At 41.0% G+C, this 25146-nt stretch overlaps 1 protein-coding gene across 1 annotated transcript in view; it reads right to left on the bottom strand.

Annotated features, from left to right (window-relative positions):
• Positions 1–25146, bottom strand: part of RXFP1 (relaxin family peptide receptor 1) — a 198065-nt gene that overhangs the window by 103367 nt on the left and 69552 nt on the right. Inside the window, exon 2 of the mRNA XM_075287825.1 lies at positions 3681–3824. Coding sequence (XP_075143926.1) covers positions 3681–3824 — 144 coding nt within the window. The remainder of the gene's footprint in view (positions 1–3680; positions 3825–25146) is intronic.

Genomic DNA, 25146 nt, shown 5'->3' with positions numbered 1-25146 from the left:
ATGCTCCATATACTGCATATAGCTTTCATATAACATACAGAAACATATTGTCAGTAAAATAGGCTTTTCAAAGATAAATATGAAACTCCTGGTAATGTCAAAATGTAAGCATTGTAATTTCTCAGGAATGAAAATATGAACAGGACATTTCCCAAACCCATCTTTCTCAATAAAAAAAACTGGTACAGTGTGCTATTCATAGTACACACCTAAAATGAGATGTATATCTACTGTCTTTGGTGTTCCTTGAATCCCTGTGTGATGCTACACCCTGTCCAGCCCTGCCCTAGGCATAACAAAATGTATTAGGTTTCCTAGAGTGTTCCTTTAACCATATTTAAATGTTGCACATGCAGGATAATCTGACAAAACCTATGTAGTATAGTCTGACTCCAAACTTTTTTATCATTCTGATAGCCACAGTGATATGAGGAAGCACTCACCCATCTATATAATGTCACCCCTGCTCCAGTGCTTTCCTTCTCCTTGTCCCACTGCCAATCTACAGCCCTTCTGGATGGGCACAGTTTTCTTAACTGCATTAAGTAATTGTACCACAATGGTCAGCCAACCATTAGATGACGGGGTTGTGCCACAAATCAAGTCTGATGGAGAAAAGCAGCCAGCAACTTTTGTGTATGTGAGTAGTGATGTGGCTTGTGGGTGACTTATTTCTCAATAGAGTATGGAAAGTGGCATGAGATCACATCCCCCTACTAAGGTGTGAGCAGAGGCGTAACTAGAAAGGATTAAGCCCACTAGCAAATATTTGACTTGGGCTCCCTCATCCCCACATGGCATAGCACATCCTTTAATTGCCCTCAAATGGTAAAACGCTCCCTTTGCTGGCCCCCACAATTTATAATGCCACATTTACACACAGTATAATGTCCAACAGTGGCCTCTACACCAAGTATAATGTCCCACAGTGGTTCTTCCACATAGTGTAATCTCCCATGGTGGCTCCACACAGCGTAATGTCTCACAGTGACCTCTTCAAAAGGTATAATGTCCCATAGTGAGCGCCATACAATATAATGCCCCATACTGGTCCCTTCACAAGATATGATGACCCATAGTGGCCTTCAGATTGTATAATGTCCCACAATGGCCCAATACAATGTCCCTACTGGCCCTAATGTCCATATTGCAAAAATTAGGTTTTAACAGAACCCTAAATTTTTGGGATTCACCACCTGCAGACTATAATTACACTCTTCAGACCCAGGATATAATGATTGTAGGGCCAGAGGAGGTGAGCAAACATGAAAAAACAGTGGTACTTACCTCCCCTTCATTCCAGCACAACTTCCTGTTCTCTTCGGGACCCTTCAATGATGTCATTGACCGCTGACATCATTGAAGAGACCTGAAGACCATCACCATCACCATCACCCAAGAGAGGTGAGTAACACAGTTTTTTATGTTTGCTCACCTCCTCTGGGCCTCTGATTATTTTATTATCTCTTCACACCACAAAGTATAATAATATTCAGAAGTGTTTGGTGCAAATGAATCTTGTCATGTTTGCCTGACAAATACTCTTACCATGGCCTTACTTACCGATCTCCGCTCTTGACCACGGCAGCCTCTACTTCCACTTCAACCCTCCAGAGGGCCCCAAAAATCCCATATCACATTGCTGTCAGTGACATCCTGACAGTGTTCTGCAGAGCCATTTTAACACAATGGTGGGCCCTGTGCAAAGGTTTCATAAGTGGGCCTCCCATCACCAACACATAGAAATACTTGACCTGCACAAATTATAATACCCCCTCAATGGCTCCCACATAGTATAATGCCTCTTAGTATCTCTCACACAGTATAATGCTAGTGGCCCTACACAATATAATACCCCTTATAATGTCACCTATCTGGTTGCCCCCATTTTTTTTATGTCCCCTCCAGCTTATCCCCCTAGATTCATGCCCCCCACCCCCCTGGTTGCCCCCACAGTGTCATGTGTCCCTCCCATGTCGCCCCCACAATATAAAGTCCTACCATCCCCCAGTTTGACTCCACAGTATGATGTCCTCCCACACCTTAGGTTGCCCCCACACCCACAGTATCATATCCCCCAACCGTACAGGTTGCTCCCACAGTTTCATGTCCCCTACTGTATATATCAATGAGAAAAACAAACCTTAATAAACCTTAAACAAACCTCACCTTTACCCATTCCCCTGTTCATTCCTTTCTGGTCCCAGAGTCTTTAAGGAGTAGCAGGCGCAATGTAAGTGATGTCACTACATTATGCCTCCTGGTCCCAGGACACCAGGCATGTGGAGCAAAGACAGCGTCTGGGTGATGAAGCAGGGAGTGGATGGCTTCCTAATTCATCACTGGTTTCAACTCATTTGTGTCCTCCTGACGCTGATGAGTTGGTAGAGCAAGGACCCACTGCCCTGGACAGCAGGACAGCACATGAGCAAATGCAGGACTGTCCTGCTGTCCAAAAGGGGTCCCCGCTACCATAAGTTTCAGGTGCAAGTGCACCATTGAGCCTATGGTTAAATCAGCCCTGTGTTCTGTATACCCAAAAACCTATAACCAAAAACAACTTAAGACACTAAACAAAATAAAAAATTCTATATATGTTTATTGATGAATACACAATATATAAAAGACAATACACAAAAAGGGAAGACAAACAGGGAAAAATATCCCCCCCCCTATGTGGCAGCTGAATACTGCAACCCTCCCCACAGATGGAAGCTAAAGAGAATCCCCTAATATCCACAATAAATCGAAAATAGAAAGATGTCTAAAAAGAATATACATACCTGGTCATTAGTGTATATAGGTAAATTATTTGTCACTAAACAGCCAGTGGCGAGATAGTTCTAAAACAGCAACCTATTAGACCATGATAGCAGAGATATCACCATGGCTATAAATGTCATAAAAGTGGAAAGTGTCCCAACTGAGACCATTAGTACATAACCATGGATACAGACATCATTCCTATGATCCAAATAAATAAATAGAAGGAAAGAGGACTTCTCTGTGCACCACAAATGGGAAAGGTATCAGGAACACCTGACACACGTTTCGCCTACACCCGGCTTCGTCAGGAGGCTAGTTGTTACACACCAAAGCGCGATATATATATCCCAAAAATAAAACAGAAAAACCTATGTCTGATCCTGTGTGTTTATGCCTATACACTGCATGTGCAAGACTTCAATCCTGATATGACTCCACTTACTCCTAGAGGCTGCTCCTGATTCTGGCCTCAAAGAGGGCCCCAAAGGTTTCTTTGCCACCCAAAATATACCAATCTTCTAAATGATACAAGATAGATTGGGATTCCATTACAGATTTTACATTGGGGCCTAGGAGCTTCAAGCTATGCCTCTGATCCTATCTGTGTCATGTCTTGTACATACGTGGTTCTTTCTGGATAGTCAGATGTCACTACTAGGGATCTACAATCTTATTGTGTTACATTCTGCTTTATGAGAACTCTGCTGTGACTTGTGATGTAAATTCCCAGTTTTTAATAAAGTACATCAAAGTAATCTCAAACTTGTTCCTCAAAACCTTTTTTACAAATAGCCAAGCAACAAGTATCTTGGCTTCAATGTTTTACAGGAGATGAGGAGAAAAACAGGAAGCAAACATGAAACACAAGCAATGACAGTGACAAAAACACATAAAAAAATGAAACATTGACCTACCACAGTTATCTTCATCTGCTTGATTTCCACACTCATCCACTCCATTGCAGTGCATAAACTGAGGAAGGCACTTTGTTATATTGCCGCAGGGGAAGAATCCCAGAGGACAAGTATTTTCATTGTGCTCACTTTCCGAATAAGCAACTAAGAAAAATAAAATACAAAAGTACATAGTCATGTATTTTCAAAAAAGCATTAAACATGAAACAAATCCATTGTTACTGCCCTGTATAAGGCTAGTTATCTTGTCAGGGATCCCCCAGTGATCACATGGATTACAATCTCATTCATGGCTGTTTAGTATCTTCCCATTAGTTTTGTAGCTACTCTTGGCTTTGGTTCAAAAAAAAGTTGCAAAATCTGCAACAAGAAAAAGCAGGGTTTCCGCAACATTGGGCATTAGCCTTAGCCAGAGCTTTTGCCACCAGCCACACATATACATGCTTGGTATATCCATGGAACCATGTGTTCTAAATGGTGAGGGTAAGGAAAGCTGTTGCCTGATACCTATCGAGATGGTATATCTCCCTTGTGAACAAATGATTCAGGTATGTTGATATCCAACTACGCCAATCCTTCTCTCAGAAAGTCAGGATGTTCCCATATACATTATATAGTGAGCCAGTTCAGCTGATGTTTATCTAATGTGTATGGCCAGCTTTTCTGATAGATATTCACTCAATTTACAGAGGAAACTTTAGGGTTGCCTCCATGAGGATCATTAAGGGACATCATACTGGGCAGTCAAATGCAATCTATTGTTCATCTTCCCTGCTAGGCCCCATTCAGATAATATTTTTTTTACATTCCCTTTAAAATATGCAAAAATGAATAGAAAATTGATTTTTTTTTAAACATAGATGCATGTCTTGTCTATGTAAATGGAAAAGGATGACCATCTGTTTGCATCAGTTTACGCCTGCTTTTGCATTCGTTGGATGGATCTGCTAAACAGATGTAAAAAATATGATCTGAATGGGGTCTTACTCAAAAGAGAACTTCATCAATATCAATACTAACAAGCTTTGGAGTATAACTGGAATAAAATATATCAAATGAAAGACTCGACAGGAAATAGATGGATTATGTTAGATGGATTGTACCCACATGGACTGACGCACATGACCACGAAAGCCATTTTATTTGTACTGTTTCAGTACGCATGCCCCATACCTCTGGTACTTGTGCAGTGAAGTCAGAGTGTACATTCTCGGCTTTACTAAAGGAATGCGCAGGTGCTGGGAGCACCAGAGAAGGGTCCGATTAGGCTCACCGGACTCATCGCTAGGTAAGTATAAAGATAACTGCAGGAAAAGATGGTTTTAAAATAGGACGATTTGGGACACTAAATAAATACAACTTTTATGTCTTACTGTATATGCCAGAAACCTGGAGTAAAAGACATAATCCTAATAATCTACCCAATGAGCCTGTTTCTGTCCCATATCACCACCATAATACTGACTGGTTAGGGTTAATTTTATTTAATAGTATCAGTGTCTTATACCATCTTAGCACAGTGTTATAGTGTTTTGCGGGATCTTCTTGAGAAAGATAATGAGATTAAGTTTTTTCTAGATTCAAGGCTATATGATCTTTAGAGAACTATTTAACCATCTAACTAGAAACTTTACCGCTATGTCAGTGTTTGATATATTTTATAATTTTTCGAGTGTTGAAACATTTAACCATGAAGTTAGACGAAGACTTACTCTATTTGCAGTAAAAAATTTAACGGAATACATTATAGTGTTGCGTTTATGCTTATTCCATATAATATATGGAAATATTTCTGTAATTTTCTCTTTTGCCATGAATTTCCCATTGAATTAAAAGAGTTTACTGGTCAGCAAGACTTTAGATATATTGTAAAGAATAAAAATCTGTTCGATTCCCCTCCCACCTTCCCTGGCGCTTTTTCTGAACCAATAACAGCGCAGGGGAGGTGGGACAGGGACTACGACAATGGAGGCATTGAAAAAACTAGGAAAAAGCCATTGGCTGCCGAGGACATGTGACCTTTGATTCAAACGAACAGGCGGCATCAGCTCCGATTCATTTGCGGCTTGCACTTAGTTAGAGACAGACATCTGCTGAGGGCTAGTTAGGTTTTAGATTCTGCTAGGCAGGAATAGCAAAGAAGAACCACAACAGCTCTTTTAAGAGCTACACTAAAGGGAGAAGCTGAAACAAGCTTGGCACAGTGTCTACCCACAAACGCTAAAGTGGGATTCACAGCAATTAAACCAGGCTGTATCTGCGCAACCCAGCTTTCCGCGGTGGGGATTAAGCTAAGTGGGATACACTGAAATTGTATGCCCATATACCCTATATATGCTTAATCCAGGGTTCAACAGTGTGCTCCCCCCGAAACTAAGGGGTATACACTGAAATTCTCAGCCCATATACACTATATACACTTCATCCAGGTTGTCACGGTGTGTACCCCCCAAAAAGCAGTGGTATATTCATTCTAATTCTCAGGCTATATACGCTTCATCCAGATTGTCACGGTGTGTATCTACAGAAAAGCAGTGGGATATGCATTCTAATTATCAGGCTATATACGCTTCATCCAGGTTGTCACGGTGTGTACCCACCAAAAAGCAGCGTGATATACATGCTATTTATCAGGCTACAGATGGTTCATCCAGGTTGTCACAGTGTGTACCCCCCAAAAAGCAGTGGGATATACATTCTAATTATCAGGCTATAGATGCTTCATCCAGGTTGTCACGGTGTGTACCCCCAAAAAAGTAGTGGGATATACATTCTAATTATCAGGCTACAGACGCTTCATCCAGGTGGTCACGGTATGTACCCCCCAAAAAGCAGTGGAATATACATTCTAATTCTCAGGCTATAGACGCTTCATCCAGGTGGTCACGGTGTGTACCCACAAAAAATCAGTGGGATGTCAAGCGGGGAAAGCAGTGTCGATGTTGAGAGAGGTGCAGCACCAAAGAGGGTAGCTAGAGGCAGAGGCATGTCCAGAGGCAGAGGTTAGCTGCTTCGCCGTAGCCAGGCCACACCCAGAATGGCCCAAGATGTTTCCTATCATAGCCAGCCCAGAAAAACTCCCCCATCGAAGACACGTTCCTCGATGGTGTGGAGATTTTTCAAGGACTGTGCGGAGGACAAATATAGTGCGGTTTGCACAATTTGCCACTCGAAACTGAGTAGGGGCTCTGAAAAGAGCAACTTTTTGACCACTTCCATGCGCCGTCATTTGGAATCCCAGCACTGGGCTCAGTGGGAGAGAGCAAACACAAGACAATCGTCGTCCGGCGTTGCCGCCACTGCCTCTCCCACTGTTGCCAGTGCTGGCGCTGCAATCCAGAGCACCAGCCAGGACACCGCAACATCTGGCTCCGCCACTTTGGAGACTTCTCCCTCATCCTCCCCTGTTCCTGTCTCAGCTCCTTCTCCTGCACCATCATGCGCCTCCTCCCAGCAACCCATCATCTCTCAGACATTTCAGCGCAGGCAAAAATACAGCACTAACCACCCATATGCGCAAGCATCTTCAAACTCCTGGTGAGTTTGGCGAGTGTTGGCGTTCCGGCTTGTGGAAACTCTGGCCTTCTGGGACCTGATGGCAAGTGCGGCACCTCGCTATGCCATCCCTAGCCGTCACTACTTCTCCCGGTGTGCACATCCCCGCCTTGCACCAGCACGTGTCACTCAACATCAGGCAGGCCCTAAGTTCCGCGCTTTGCACAAAGGTCCACTTGACCACTGACGCATGGACAAGTGCATGCGGACAGGGACACTACATTTCACTGACGGCACACTGAGTGAATGTAGTTGAGGCTGGGACTGGGTCACAAACTGGGCCGGTGTACCTTGTCTCCCCGCCTATCATTCCTGGCAGGGGCTCTGAAACAACACCCTCCTCCTCCTCTGCCGCCGTTAAAATGACTCCAGCTATGAGCTGGAAACGTTGCAGCACTGGCGTGGCTAGACGTCAGCAGGCCATGCTGAAGCTCATCAGCTTGGGCAACAGACAACACACTGCCTCCAAGGTGAGGGATGCCCTCCTCGATGAGACAGCAATATGATTTGAGCCGCTGCACCTGGGCCCAGGCATGATCGTATCTGATAACGGCAGGAACCTGGTAGAAGCTCTGGAGCTTGCCAGCCTCCAACATGTTCCATGCCTGGCCCACGTCTTTAACCTAGTGGTGCAACGTTTTTTAAAGACATACCCAAATGTGCACAAGCTACTGGTGAAAGTGCGGCGCTTGTGTGCCCACTTTTGCAAGTCTACAGTAGCCGCTGCTAGCCTCAAAAAACTCCAGCAACGCCTACATCTGCCCGAACACCGGCTGTTGTGCGAGGTCCCCACACGCTGGAACTCAACATATCATATGTTGAGCAGAGTGGTTGAGCAGCAGAGACCTTTGATGGAGGACCATCTCCAAAACCCTAGGGTGCCACAAAGTCAGCTCCCTCAGTTTCCCAACCATGAGTGGCCATGGATGGGAGACCTATGTGAAATCCTACGGGTGTTTGAGGAGTCCACCAAGAGGGTTAGCTGTGACGACGCACTAGTGAGCGTAACAATCCCGCTCTTGTGTGTGATGCGAGAATCCCTCATTGCCATCAGGGATAACGCAGATCACAATGAGGAGTCAGGGATAGCAGCAGAACCATCACAGCAGGAGAGTAGTTCCACACACCTGTCCGCTTCACAGCGTTTAATGACGGAGGAGGAAGAGGATGAAGACGTGGCAGATGATATGATTGTGACACAGGAGGCTACTGGGGAAGTTCAATGCGTCCCATTCTTGTGGATGGGGAGAAAGGGAGGAGGAGGAGGAAGAGGAGGAAATGGAGAGTCACCATTCCGGTGGGGGCAGTGAAGTCATGCCAAGTAACACTCTAGCACACATGGCTGACTTCATGTTGGGGTGCTTTTCAAGTGACAAGCACATAGTCAAAATAATGGAGAGCAACCAATACTGGATATTTGCAATCCTTGACCCCCGGTATAAAAATAACATCTCGTCTTTTATTCTAGTAGAGAGGAGGGCCAATCGCATTAATGACTGCCACAAGCAATTGGTGCAGATCATGATCGAGATGTTTACATCAAGTGTCATTGGCGGCAGAGAGGAAAGTTCCTCCATGAGGTGAACAAGTGCCGTCCGGTCCACACCCACAAGGGGTACACTGTCTAAGCTCTGGGACACGTTAATGGCACCCCCTCGCCAAACTCCCGCCACTGAGGGGTCTAGTGTCGCCAGGCGGGAAAAGTATAGGCGCAGTCAAAGCGGCCATTTTCTTGTAGTGCAGGCATGCACAGTCGGCTCTGCCCAGGCCTGATGCCTGGCAGAGTGAATTCAGAGCCGAAAGACGCCGCGGGGAAGCTGCACGGAGAAGACTTCTAAAGGTAGGAGAAGAACCAGCGTTGATTGGCCGACTGTATAGCATTCGGCCAATCAATGCTGGTTCTTTATCGAACTTTTCCATTCGAATAGCGAGTGGTACTCGATCGAGTACAAGTATTTCGAATACCGTAGTATTCGATCGAATACCTACTCGATCGAATACTAATTGCTCATCTCTAGTTATCATCATTTGCTGAGGTGTCATAGTGGACTTGGTGACCCTCCTGAGTCAAACATTGGTTTCCCCCTAAACGAGTATTTTTCCCCGTAGACTATAATGGGGTTTGATGTTCGATCGAACAGTCGAGTATTGAGCGGCTACTCAAATTGAACTTCGAACATTTCACTGTTCGCTCATCTCTAGTAAGAAGGTAAGACCGTATTTATGTTTGAAAGACAACTATGTTTGTTTTTTTGGATGTGCCAGACTCCTAAAAATAATACTATATATGTATACATTTATTAGAGTAACCAAGTGTATTATAGGGCATTACCATGAATATACGCTCTAAATCATTGTCCATAAAGTCTAATTGAAGGTCTAGCTAATGCCTCGGAAGACTTGATACCCTTCTTATTGTAACCCCTTCCATCCCTCCCTTACCCTCTTCCTTTCTGTGATCCTGCATTTTTTTTAACTTGATAAAGAAGCTACAAAAAAAAAATTTCGAAATTCAATAACATATAGTAATAAACCTACAAAATCCTTGACACAAGGATTATGCAATAAATATCACAGCCACTGGGTGCCAACACATAGACATGTATGGCATAACCTCCCACAAAATCATGTTTGTATGGAAAGTTGGTGATCTTGGGCCACATTTCCTGAGATAAGATTAGACAAAAGGAAGGGTATGGAAGGACTTTGAAGAAGGAACAACATTCCGAAACGCGTCAGTCTGACGCACATGATTAGTTTCTTTGATCAAATCATGCGTGTAATAGTTTTTTAAACGGATGAACCAATAAAGAGGAGTTTTTTATCTTTCCAAACTGGCCATTCTGGATGTTCTTCTTTTATCGTGGATGGTATAGAAGGACTTATGTGTTCAAGCAAGAAGATTTTATCCCTTCAATCTTTCCCTGTAGAGCCAGTTCTTTTTATACATTTTAATTCCAATTACACTTTGATTTTTAAATTTAGTTTTTTTCAAGACAACCAAAAGAAATGTTTGATGGTCTCCAACCTTCTCCAGCTCTTCATTTGCTAACATATTAAACTTAAACACATACTTGAAGGCAATGTGCTGCCAGAAAATAACCTAATTTATGTTTTATTATTAAAGGCATTTTTAGGCTAAGGCCCCACATAGCGTCCGATAGCAAAAAAGTGCTGCGGGAAAAACCACAGTGGCAATGCATTTTTTCCTACAACGCTTTCACAGAAAGTCACTTTTTGCTTCCATTATACCTAGAGGGAAACCACTGGCTTTTCCATAGGTATAATTGATAATCCTATCCACTTTGAAGGGACTGTTACTTGTACACCACATACAGCTCCATCCCTAATGCTAAGTTTTGTTAGTGGGTTACCAAATTAAGATCTGCTCATCATCAATCCCTCTTCATATTCTTCAAAGACTTTTGAAATGCTGTAACTTTTATAATGTTAAACTATGTTTTTAAAGGTAAGATTGAATATGAGAAAATCTGTCACTAGAGAAATAATTTATTAGAAACTTTCGTGAAAGTTTATTTAACTATTCGATGTATTGTGTCAGTAAGGAGATGAAAATTGTAGAGTACCTGTGAAAATGGGAACTCTTCAGTAAAATATCGCTATTACCTGAACTTTCTTATGTGTCACATATATAAAATTTAAAATTATTACTCTTCCTTTCTTCTTTCTGAAAAGGAACTCCAATTGTAGGATATTTGAGACAGTCTATTTCTTGGTGGATATAATATAAAATTATTCAGACCAAATTGTTGGAGTGGACATAAAATCATGTTTCTCAAACAGCTTGCATGAATTCAACTTACTGTATTTTTTACTAATTTGAACTATATGCAGAACAAGCTGAAAATTAATATCTACAAAAAGGGATTAGTAATTTATTATAATTGTCCAATACATATTTTTCGGACTATAAGACGCACCTAGGTTTTAGAGGAGGAAAATAGGGAAAAAAAATTTTGAAGCAAAAAATGGTAAAATATTTAATATATGGGAGTTTTGCAACAGCTGCAAGGCAACATTGACAGGTGACCCTGCAGCTGTACGGGGACGCATAGAGTGTTTTTTTTGTGGGGCCAGATGTACTTTTTAGTTATACCATTTTGGGGAATGTCTATTGCTTAGATCACCTTTTATTTAAATCAGAGGCAAAATGGTGAAAAAAACCCCAGCGGTTTGGCACTTTTGATTTTGACGTTCACCGTACAGGAAAAATATTAGTAGACCGGGCATTTTCAGACACAGGGATACCTAATGTGTATGTGTTTGACATATGATTTTCTACTTTTATATGTATTCTAGGGAAAGAAGGTGATTTAGAACTTTTATTTATTTTATTTTTTTAAAGCTTTTTTTTTTTCTTTCACTATTTCATTGCCCCTTCCCTCTAGGTGGCTTGAATCTGCAATCATTTGATTGCAAGTCCCATAGACGGCAATACAACTGTATTGCCGTCTATGGGACATTCTGTATATTACTATTCCGGCTGTGTAGTTTACACTTTGGGGGGAAAGGGCCACCAATACAGACCCGGCATCTGCTATAATAGAAGGGTGGATGCCGGGTCTGTATTGGTGTATTGGTGGCCCCTTCCCCCCAAAGTGTAAACTACCCCCCCCCAGGGCGGTCCCCACTAGGGGAGGAGTGTAGCGATGTCGCAGGCCCCGGCACCTGTGCCGGCGTCTAACCCTCCCTGGCATCCGCCTCTTTATCACAGCGGATGCCGGGCGGCCACAATCGGAATATAAGACTCACCCTTCTTTTCCCCCCAAATTTTTGGGGAAAAAGTGCGTTTTATACTCCGAAAAATACGGTAATATTCAATGTTCCACTAAAACTCCATCTCCCTCAAAAACTACATACATCTAAACATAAGAATTTGAATTATACAATGAGTCATTTTCAGATGAAAAATATAGTTCACTGTCATTCTAAATGTCTGTATGTCAGAGAGCTCTGTTTTATTGTATCATAAGATAAATTTCTTCAATAAAGAAGGTAAAAGATTTACTGTATGATATCATTTATATTTATTAATTGAATTTTGAGCTAAAGACATATAATTATAGGAGCATGCGAGCCTCTTTATCTGCCACATCTTGTCATTAGACTAAATAGCACACAGAGCTTTGCTGCATTTTTCTAATTTTATTGTGGTCAAAATCATACAACCAAATTTACTTTATATATATATATATATATATATATATATATATATATATATATATATATATATACAATCATGCAGATGTCGAATCAATTAGGAGTCTTGTGGTCCTCCTATAGGGAAGACTGGGACAGTTTATTACTGTCCCTGCCATCCCTATTGCATTGTACACAGGTCTCAATGAATGCAGTGTACACAGTTATGGGATCCATCATGATGCGCTTCATGGTCATGTGATCTGCCAGGGCAGGGAACTTTATGAGGTTCTAGAGGAATGTTGAAATGCCCTATTATGACCTTATGGGAGGACACAAAATGTAAAAAAAAAAAACACTATTACGCCCACATCTAGCCCCAATCCAGGTGACACAACATGTATCACCTATGTAATAATTACTTAGAGGGAAAATTATTTATGGCTTAAGCTCCACGCAGTGGCCCACAGCAAAAAAGTGGTACAGGAAAAACCATTGTGGCAATGCATCACTGCTTTTCTCGTAGTGCTTTTCAAAGAAAGTCTGCAGAGGTTTGGTGAGGTGTGGACATTCTTCTTCCATTATACCTATACGGAAACCGTTGGCAGAGACTGTAAAATGCTGTGTTTTGGGGGGGTTTTTTGCAGCATTTTTACCGCAGCCAACCTATGGTAGATTAATATAGGATATTGTAAAATTGTTCACCACCCCGACTCCCCTGGCACAATAGCCAAAAAAAAGAAAAATAAAGAAAATGGGAGCTACACTTTGAGTGGTTAAAGTCTAAGTGAAAGTGTTTGTATAAACTACCAAGTAAAACCTAGTAAATGCATAACAATATTTTTTAAGAGCATTTAAAACTTAAGAAAAAAAAGGTTTTAGGCTGGAATTAAATACCCAAATGTGGAAGTAGAAAATAGAAAAGTAACATTCTTTCATTTACACTTTTTATTTCTTTTGGATCCACCCCTAACATTGGCTCTGAAACTATATCAAACAAAGCTGCAAAAATACATGGATGGCCCAGTCTAAGCCTACATTTTCACAGTTTTCTCATATATAATAGCAGTTTATAGAGGAACATGCGAAAATCATGTGACTAACCACATTCACATACAGTTAAATTAACATGGCCGTGTGACAGTCATTAAAAAAATACCACCTCCGGAGGAAGCCTATAGTGGCAAAACATGTAGTGGTGTATTTATTTACACATGTATGGTGTGCTATAACTGGGGCTCCAGGTGCTACATGTCATGGCACCTCTCCATTCCTTCTCTCCCATGCTGATGTATACCCCTAGAAATAATTGGATTACATTGCATATTTATATGACTAACTAAAGGAATCTATGTGTGCTGTTCTAGTTATTTTGAGTTGGACCTTTGTGTCTATCTATTTAGGACTGAATATATATGTGACTGTAGATATATCTAATATAGTGTTTTGATGCCACTTTTTGCTAGCTATATTTATTTTTTAGTCACAGCATCATTTAATTTATTTTTCCGATAGTGGCGTATATATTCATTTATCTATACACGGTATAGGCATGTAATAACATCATTGCGGATGTGATTTCTATAGGAATTTAAACAGCCATCTCATATTACCCTGTGTAAGTACTATTTTTTTATATACATATGTATACAGCCTCATGCATACGTCTTAGATGTTTTCAGTCTGTCTTATGGCAATATAACATCTACCCGGCTGTATTATTTTTAATAATTATTTGATATGTTTATGATTTATTAATATATTTGTATATTTTTATAAATATTAGTATATGTGTGTTTTTTGGGCCACAGTTGTGGTCAAGTTCATCTAAAGGAGGTTATGTTTCAAAAGGCATTAAAAAATGGCCATCACGTTTTTTTGTTACAGATTTTGGGAGCCTTCACACGGAGTTACGCTGCGCTTATTCTGAACATAAAATCACGTTCAGAATGAGCGCGTAAAAAGAAGCTCCCATTGACTTGAATGGGAGCCGGGATACGTGCGCTCCCCATTAAAATCAATGGGAGGCTTTTTTCTCTATTGCTTTCAATGTATTATGCGCGTCACGCAGCGTAACTCCGTGTGAAGGCTCCCTTTGCTTGTTTTTTTTTTTCAGACAGTCAGGAAGGACAAAAGGGAAAAGTGTAAGAGCCTCCTTTATATTTTCCATTCCCTTTCAAGACACTTTTGACTTTGGTTTAATAAAATGCAGCAAAATAAAGCATCTTTCCGCAACATGAGACCTTAACCTAATATCAGTTTTATTAAACCTGTTCTGTGAATAGAACAAAGATAATCAAAGCTTGGGCAATGTATAAGATAAAAATCTTAAAACACAGTAAATTCTTTCCCTTTAAATCTCAAATGCTCATCTTTATTGTACATTTTGTAGGAGTATCTGTGCACACACTATTTGGATGAGTCACTAAAAGTTTGACATGATGGAAAGTATGGAGGCTTGAAATTAGACATATTTTATCTTGACATTTTCTTCAATTACGTGAGCAATCTTTTGATTATATAACTTATGTGTTGTATAGCACTTATACTTACTAAGTTGACACACGTACTTCTGAAAATTTTATACAAAGATTTCAAGAAAGTTACTATAGATAAAGAAGTTTGAGAAGCTGTAAAGATTGTTTATGAAAACAGAAAAGTATTGAAAAAATGTAAATAATCTACATAGTTTTACAAAGTTTACTTATTTGGGTTTTTTTTAAATATTTTTTTTGAAGTGCTTGCATGTTTCCTTCTCTCTCGGAATTATATGGGACAGCAGCACACACGTTGTAGACATAATAGTATGATAGAATATAGGATTTGGGATCTCGTTCTATTGATTGTGAGGGTCACTAGTGTCGTAACAATCATAGTTGCAGGGAGTGCAACCGCGACCGGGCCCAGAGTTGTACAGGGCCCGTTGCCAGCTGGAAATGGCCAGGGCCCCGGATCACAGAGGTCAGGGAAAGCCGTCGATCGCTGAACGCTATACATTTTGTTAAAGGAAAGGAGCCTGACTGGGCCACTTTCCATTAAACGCCAACTCAGGGGAGGTGTATAAAAAAAAAGTACTTTATACCCACCTGTCCAAGGCTCAGCCTCCGCTCCAAGGCTCTTCTTCTGGTAGATGCTAAATTCTAGTGGGCTAAGGGACCTTTGATGATGTCATGATGTAATCAAGGGTCCTTTAGACTACTAGGATATGATTAGACTTGTGTGGGTGGAGCTATCTGGATTGTACAGGACAGTGCGCAAGCTGCAAGGAACGAGACTGATGGAAGGAAAGGGATAAGAGAACATGTGTGAGCAAAAGGTGGGAATGGGGGTACTGGCTATGTGTGAGCAAGAGGGGGGAATGGGTGTGCAGTCTGTGTGTGAGCAAGAGGAAGGAATGGGGGTGCAGGCTCTGGTGGGAGGTGGGCACTGTTAGCACATAATACTGTATGGGGGTCATTAGTGAGCACATAATACTGTGTGGGGATGACAGTGGAGCAAGTAATACTGTTTGGGAGCTGCTGTGGCACACATAATACTGTTTGGGGTCCACTGTGGAGCACATAATACTGTTTGGGGGCCACCATGGTGCCACATAATACTGTTTGGGGGCCATTGTGGAGCCCATAATACTGTTTGGGGGCACTAAGGAGCACGTAATACTGTTTGGAGCATGAAATACTGTGTGGGACCCTCTGCGGAGGATGTAATCTGTCCCAGTATTGTTTACATACCAGGTACTGCGCTGCTCACTCACCGTATTCTTGATAACTGCAGTTGTGGGTACTGAAGCTATACTCCTTTCAAGTATCTGAGATATGGCTTTAGTGCCTGTAACCACCACTATCAAGAATTCGCTCAAGGAAGGGGGTAGGAGTCCCCAGACAAAAGTTTGCACCTGGTCCCACAAGACTTTAGTTACGTCACTGAGGGTCACATAGACATTGAGACTTCGGTAATCAAAGGGATTATTTGCACTGCTGTTTGAGAACACATTTCACTTTTTTTTTTCTACTGTCTGTTTACTTGTATCTTGATAAGAGAATATGATTTTAGAGACGAGTAATTTCATCCATCTCTATACTGAACCTATTATGAATATTTATATCACAGCACAAGAACTAATGGTCAGCCCTTTGAAGCGTCAGTAATCATGGACGTGATAATAATCTGATGTATAGAATTTCTAAGATGTAGCACACATTTAGTTTGAATCATCTCTGTTTGATATAGTATTACTATTGTAATCTATTCATAAACAAACATTTTGAAAGATGATTTTCCATTTTTTCATTTTTTGTTGGAGAAGGAGACTTTCCTTTGGGTAAGTTCAGACAAAGTCCAATTTTTGCAAAAGAAGTTTGTAACTGCCCCAAAGACTTGCTGCAGACACAACAGTCAGAAGTATTAGGCTGGGGCTGGAAGCACCGCAATTTGGCTGCGGCAGAAACGCAATGGGAGAATTGTGGCGTTATACAGTACTTGCAAAGTGGATGGGATTCACGCGAATCCCATGCCCACTTTGCGGAAAAAATTGCAGCGAGGACAAGCCACGATTTCCAAAACCGTTGTGGTTTTAAAAATCGCAGCATGTCAATTATATCTACGGATATAATTGTAACAGAGAGTCCACAGAGGAAAACTCAGTGAACTTTCTGTTCAAAGTGCTGCGGGAAGAACCACAATGCGTTCATGTAGCGGTTATTCCCGCAGAGCTTTAGCGCTGCATTTCTGGTGCCTGTGGTGCTTTAACCTTACTGGTAAATATATTTTTTAGTTACAGAAATTTCGGTGATGTATCTGTCATATGTGAATGGTACCAAACTGAAACCAATATCTTTTCATTTCACAAGTAATTTTTTTCCCCCTCTTCATTGTTAACCAGCGTTCTCTTGTCTCAGAGCTCTCTCATGTCTACTTGAGTAAGTGCTGTGGCTGCTGTAATCACAGACCATTAGAAACTTCTTTCTGTAGACAACTTGCTTTCTATCTCTTTCTTGCTTTCTATTTGCTTCTATAGCAAACATCCGCATGAAGAAAGGAAAGGACTGAAATGAAAGGGTTTTCCTCCACCTGCACGATTATGCTGAATATATTCCACATTGCCAATTCTTTGTGAAAATTCTAATATTTTCAAAAAGTTGATGTCCGCATAGATGCAACTTACATTTTTAGGCTTTGTAGTACAGTTGTACTAATATAGTAAATTAGTAAAAAATAAATAAAATATAGTAAATTAGTAAAAAATAAATAGTACATTGAGTGAACATAACCCCATAGAAACTATGTAGTTAATAGATTTGCTTATCTAGACAGGAAAAGTAATAACAAGTAAGAAAAGTGAACAATAAAAAAAGAGAGAGACATTGTAGATACTACTTAGCCGTACCTTAACTTATGGTGGATTCAATACCGTTATTATAGTCCGTTGCTCTCATCCATCACAGGATGAGAGAAACAGGCTTAAAAGACGATAGAGTGACTGATGCAGACGGAGTATCATCAGTCTGCACTTACTCGAATGTTTTCCGTCATGTTAGTTTACTTTTGTAATGGAAAATGGTGATGCATACAGGACTTTTTTTTCCTCTTAGAAAAGTAAACAAACATGATGAATGGGAATGGTCCCAGATGGAGGGGGCTCCCTCTGCGTCAGGCACTCTATTGCCATTAAAGTCTGTTGTTCGTACTGTCAGGGTCTGGGGTTGCTAGGTGGGGTGGCATAGACACAAAAGTCCAGATTCTTTAGTCCAAAAACAAAGGTAGAGTTTATTTTCACTCAAAAGGTAGTGCAGCAACAAAAGGAAACTATACAATAATAAATACCTGCCCGGCTAGGCTCTAACTAAACATAGAATGGGTTACCTCACCTAGAATAACAGAAATCCAAAAGCCAGTTGAATCACTCAGGACACAGCTCCACAAATATGACCTCTCTGTTTGTCTCTCCAGCCAAACTCTGCCAAAGGTCTGCTGCTGGAGTTGACTTCTTAAGCCTCCTAGAAGAGGAAACTCTCAACAGCTGAGTCGCTGCCGGAACATCCCCAAAGTGTGGACTGGAGGGGGGTGGAATGACAGGTCCCACTACCAATCTACCTGCCATTCCTAAAAATCCAGCCCAGTAACCGGAACTTTGAAATAACACTCAGCAGACAGAATTATCTGCTGAGAAATGTTCTTTCTGGAGTTTTCTCATCTCACCCACCTTAGGAGTCTGGGTGAGATGTACACCCCCTCAATTACCTTACCAGCCATCGGCTTACAGTACTAATATCTCGGATTCAGCGTACATAGCCTGACTGAATTTCTGTGTCTCCCAGGTAGGTTTTGGGGGTACACACCGTGAAAAACTGGATTGAGTGTACATAGCCTGACTGAATTTCGGTGTCTCCCACCTAGGTTTTGGGGGTACACACCCTGGATATCTGGATTGAGCATACATAGCCGGACTGGACTTCAGTGTCTCCCATCTAGGTTTTGGGGGCACACACCCTGGATATCTGGATTGAGCGTACATAGCCGGACCTAATTGCTCTGTATCCCTGTTTTGGGGTTACACACTGCCTGAAAAGCTGGTTTGCACTTATATATAGCAAGAACTAGCTGCTCTGTATTCCTGCCATTTTGTGGTGGGGACACCCCTAAGAAAAGTTGGTTTGCACATATAAAGCCGGTTCTAACTGCTTTGTATTCCTGCTATTTTGTGGGGGGACACCCCTAATAAAAGCTGTTTTTCACGTATATAGCAAGAAGTAACTGCTGTGGATTCCTGCTATTTTTTTGGGGGGACACCCCTGAGAAAAGCTGTTTTTCACTTAATTGTTATTAATTAAAATAAAGTCAATTTTAAGTCTGTTGCTCTCATCCTATGACTGACGAGAGCAACAGACATTACTGATGGTAGTGTGAATGTACACTTAGTGGGGAAACCCCTTGAAGCCTTCAAGGAACATAGAAAATTAAATTCTTATTCAGAACTGATAAACATAAATGTACACATGGAGGTACTATGCATATCCTAAGAGGTCTTTTCGTGAATCTTTGGAGAAATTCATTAAAGGCAACCTGTCTCCACGAAAATACAGTCCAATCTGCAGACAGCAAAAGTTATAGAGCAGGAGAAGTTGAGCAGACTGATGTATAATTTTGTGGGAAAAGATTAAATCTAATCTTTCATTTTTAATTTTATCTATGTCTAGAAGCAAAAACCAAGTCATGGGTAGCTGCCCCCCAACAGATATAGCTGCCAATCATAGATAGAACCCCATTGATAGATATAATTACTTAAATGAATTCATCTTTAATTTCTGTTTGATCTGAAATATATTTCTTTGTTTTTCTTATCAAATAGTTAAATATAAAACAAGGATTGTAGAATATAATAATTAACAAAGTAGGCAAAACATGAAACAAGCAAATAATATTGATAGAAACGTACTGCTCTATTTCCTTATATAGGTTCAGTATAGATATAATGTTACAAACTGTACGCTAACATTCATTCAAGATTTTACAAACATAATAACAGTCATTTATATTTTTTTCCACAGGGAACAGAGAATGTTGTATGAAAATATGAGTTTGTGTATTGCAAACAAATTTAGCAGCAACCCGCTGACTTAGCTGCTGAACCAGAATAGCTCCATATGGCTTTGCTCGTATCATTAACCCCTTCCCGCCGATGGCATTTTTTGATTTTCGTTTTTCGTTTTTGACTCCCCTCCTTCTAAACCCCATAACTTTTTTATTTCTCCGCTCCCAGAGTCATATGAGGTCTTAATTTTTGCGGGACAAATTTTTCTTCATGATGCCACCATTAATTATTCTATATAATGTACTGGGAAGCAGGAAAAAAATTCAGAATGGGGTGGATTTGAAGAAAAAATGCATTTCTGCGACTTTCTTACGGGCTTTGGTTTTACGGCGTTCACTGTGCAGCCAAAATGACATGTCCCCTGTATTCTGTGTTTCGGTACGGTTCCAGGGATGCCAAATTTATATGGTTTTATTTACATTTTGACCCCTAAAAAAAATTCCAAAACAGTGTTAAAATTTTTTTTTTCTAAAAGTCGCCATATTCCGACGGCCGTAACTTTTTTATACATAGGTGTACGGGGATGCATAGGGCGTCTTTTTTTGCGGGGCCGGGTGTACTTTTTAGTTCTACCATTTTCGGGAAATGTTATTGCTGTGATCACTTTTTATTCAAATTTTTATCAGAATTAAAACAGTGAAAAAACGGCGGTTTGGCACTTTTGACTATTTTTCCTGCTACGGCGTTTACCGAACAGGAAAAATATTTTTATAGATTTGTAGAGCGGGCGATTTCGGACGCGGGGATACCTAACATGTATATGTTTCACAGTTTTTAACTACTTTTATATTTGTTCTAGGGAAAGGGGGGTGATTTGAACTTTTAATACTTTTTATATTTTTTTATATTTTTTTTACTTTTTTTTTTATTTTTTTTTTGCATTTATTAGACCCCCAAGGGGTGTTGAACCCCAGGGGGTCTGATCACTAATGCAATGCATTACAATGCTAATGCATTGCAATGCATTGCAAAAAATCATCATCTCTTTTGCAGGCTGTATACACCAGCCTGCAAAAGAGAGAATTTGCAGACTGGCTGGGAGCCCTTAACAAGGCTCCCGGCTGTCATGGCAACGGGGGGTCGGCCCTGGAGCATGCTCCAGGAGCCGGCGATCCCTGCCAAAATGGCGGCGCCCATGCGCCGCCGGGAAGATGGCGCCTCCGGCGCCTTTGACAGCAGCGCCGGAGGGGTTAATGCCTCCGATCGGTCCGGGGACCGATCGGAGGCATTAGAGCCGGTTGTCTACTGCTTAAAGCTCCCGGGCGGTCGCCATAGTTACAGACCCGACACGCGCCGTACTATTACGGCGCATGTCGGGAAGGGGTTAATTGTTGCCATTAAATGAGATGCTCTGCAAATGCTTTTTCACTGTTGCACTTTTTTGCATCAATGTATACAGTTATGAGAGTCGAATACATTCCACATAAAACACAGGGCCTATATTAAGCATAATTTATGCTGAAAATTTTCACTTGATTTAAATGACCATTTTACGAAAACATCTGCCATTTATTTATGGTACCTTTATGATTAGATGCATCAATGTCATTATTACTATGGACCTGAATATCGCGGCCTGGCTATGCTTCTCTCTGTGTGCGCCACTTTTCTTCTAGCATTGTTTTCCAGTCATCGCCTCCAGGGTGTACTAGACCTTTAATAACCTGTAGGATTGCTTTCTGCTTCCGGCCAATCTCTCAGACATGTCCGCTATTTCTGGCTTCTTTCTTACTAGGAAGGTGCCTGCGCAAAGTTTCCTAGGTTGTTAGTGTCCTGTGAAACTGGTGTTTCTCTTTTGCTGTGTTTCCTGATCCTGTGTTTGACCATGGCTTCTTATCGGACTCTTAACTCTTCTATTATTAACCTGACCTGTTTCTTGGCCATTTCTCTCTGATTCTAACTGGTAACTTGTGTCCTGCCAAAGTGCCTGTGTTTCTGCTACTTATCACCCTTGTTTAGATACTGGATATTGGAACCTGTGCCGCCTACCCTAACTTGTAGATACCTGAATCTGTTCCTGCATTGAAAGTCCTGATATTGGTCTGCTCTCTAACCATGCCGCTTGCCTGTGACTTCACTGCTATGCACCAGCAAACACTGGGACTACCCCTTGAAGTAGCAACTTAGTGGTCTCCTGCAATGAAGTCCAGATACTTATACGTTGGTTAAAAGGACAATACTGGGGATCACTTAATGCTCTCCAGTGTAGCTCAAAGCCAAAATGGTTTAGTGATATTGTATGCCCACACAACCAGGAGATATAGTGAAAAATTATAATCTGCCATATGGTGCCTCCATAAATCACTGTGTTACACTGAGTAGCAATGCATCTGATGGACTTTGCTATTTTTTCCCTATATAAATCTAACAGAATCATCAAAACAGAGGAATACACATAGCACCCCATGCTAGTCTATGGATGTCATATTATAGCTACATTGAAGAGGTTGTATGGAATGCTGAAATAACTTCTTATTTTAAATAATATTTCCAAACAGTGTTTAAATTATATGTGTACTGCACAGATATTCTGCCACACAAGGCTCTGTGCCATCATAGTTCCCAAATAATACAAAATGCAAATAATATGGCCATTCAGTAACAAAAAATGATCATATACCTATATAAAACCACCATAAAGGTGCAGACTTGCAGATAATGTTTAATAGTTAGTTAGACATTATCTGCAAGTTTGCCCCTCTAGGGTGGTTTTATATAAGGTTTTATATATATATATATATATATATATATATATATATATATATATATATATATAAATTATTTATTTCTTTATTTATTTTGCAGTGTGCAGATGGGATTGTTTATACCACGAGGGGCCCAGGCCTTATTGTGCTTTTTGGTCAAGACTGATATGACTTGGAGTTCAGGCATCATAGAGACCTATGCACCTTAGGCTGCATTCACACAGAGTAACGCCAGGCGTCATTTGTGTGTAATTTGTGTGTCTTTTACGGCCGTCATAAAACGTTTACATAGAGTTCTATAGGAAAAGACGGCCGTAAATGACGGGCGTCATTTACGGCCGTCATTGTAATGACGGCCGTAAATGACGGCAGTAAATTACGGCCGTCTTTTCCTTTAGAACTCTATGTAAACGTTTTATGACGGCCGTAAAAGACACACAAATTACACACAAATGACGCCTGGCGTTACTCTGTGTGAATGCAGCCTTACTCTGCAAACTGAAACTTCTGTGCCTACTGCCATCAATCTAGGTCAAAGTCAATGAAGTGCTTCTGACCCCCTGCCTCCTCTGTGGCAGCTGTTGATAGGTTGTTACTAATGCCACGTCCAGGTAGCGCAATTACCGTCAACTTTGGACTTGTGAAATATGCTGCCATCTGCGTCTCTAGGAACATTGTGTCTTTGCTAACCTTTGTATCCCTTTCCTTCTTTGTGCAAGGCATTGATCTCTGTTAATTTTTTAAACCACTCTCTTGACTTCCTCAGTGAATGTTTAATGAATGTTTTGTCAAGCGTACAAAATTATCCATTTTTGGAAGGCAAAAAAAAAAATTGTGGTTCAGCCATTTTTTTTCCTACTAAAGAGTTCACCATATAGGAAAAATATTTTTATATCATATTTTATAATTTGGGCATTTACAACAGAGATACCTATTGTGTTTCTTTTGTTTATTTATTGTTATTTGTGATCCACAGAGAAGGGGAGGATTTGGAATGTTACTTTAGAAAAAAAACAAAACTTTTTTACTTTTATTTCTAGACTCCCTAGGGGAGTTGAACATGCATCACCAGTACAATATAATGCAATGTAAATATATTGCACTATACCAGTTTTCCCAACCTTTTCAGACTTAGGGCACCCGTAGATAAAAAAAAATCCTCAGGGCACCTCTACCAAATAATTTTTGCCAAAAGACAAAAAAAAGCCTACTTTTGATTTTTTTTTTACTACAGTTTTTGAAATTAAATTGAAACTGCATGCATTTTTCAGTGGTCCCCTGACAAGTAATAATGTCATCCAGTGGCACCTGACAAGTAATAATGTTCCTCAGGGGTCTCAATGTAGTTATGCTATATATGAATAAAATAAACACCACTTACCTATCCTCAATCCCAAGATCTGTGTCATCCTCCTCCTCTGCAGATCGATGCAGCAGGTCTTCAGCAGGCATTACTAGCTGCTTCCTGAGTAAGGGTGCGTTCACACGATGTAAAATGGAGCGTGATCTGGCACATATATGGCTTGTCAGAGTTTGCGCGCTCAAAAAGATCCCATTGATTTCAATGGGAGTTACGAGCGTATATGCCGCGTTATTTTGCGCCCATAATTTTGCGGCTGCAAAATTACTGGCGCAAAATAACGTGGCGTATCCGCTCGTAACTCCCTTTGAAATCAATGGGATCTTTTTGAGCGCGCAAAATGCTGACACGTGTATACGTGCCAGCTTGTGCTCCATTTTACATCGTGTGAACACCCCCTAACAGAGCAGGAAGCTAAAGTCCTGCTGTGCCATTCTATTCAACTACATCAACTTAAGATGCCTACGTAGTTTAAAAAAGCAAGCTGCCATTTCCTCACCAGACTGCCACAACGCCGTTGGCAGGGTCTCCATAGCAAACCAGTTGGGAATTACTTCAGTATATTGAGAAATACATTCACTTCTATTGTGGTAATAGAAATATAGTAATGACAGGACAGGGAACCTTCAATAGGCCTGGAAATAGATCACCACTAGAGATGAGCGAGTACTGTTCGGATCAGCCGATCTGAACAGCACGCTTCATAGAAATGAATGGATGCACCTGGTACTTCCGCTTTGACGTCGGCCGGCCGCTTAGCCCCTTGCGTGCCGGCTACGTCCATTCATTTCTAATGCGAGAGTGCTGTTCGGATCGGCTGATCCGAACAGTACTCGCTCATCTCTAATCACCACCACCGGATCATGTTCTATGGAAAAAAGAGATCCCTTTCAACATGGCATTGCCCCACGTGCTGCCAGTATTCAGACGCCTTGATCACATTTTACTGATGTATCTGAAGGGTTTATCAAAGAGAACTTGGCAGCTACTTTATGTGTTGTTACCATACAGTTAGGGGAAGGATTCTCTTGTTGGGTGCTCCAAGCAAGATTATGTCTGGGGGTCCCCTTAATTACATTTTTTAGACAATGTCCC

Source organism: Leptodactylus fuscus, chromosome 1, assembly GCF_031893055.1.
Source record: "Leptodactylus fuscus isolate aLepFus1 chromosome 1, aLepFus1.hap2, whole genome shotgun sequence".
Classification (NCBI taxonomy): Eukaryota; Metazoa; Chordata; class Amphibia; order Anura; family Leptodactylidae; genus Leptodactylus; species Leptodactylus fuscus.
The sequence above is the reverse complement of the archived record's forward strand: the minus strand, read 5'-3'. Positions and strand labels throughout refer to the sequence as shown.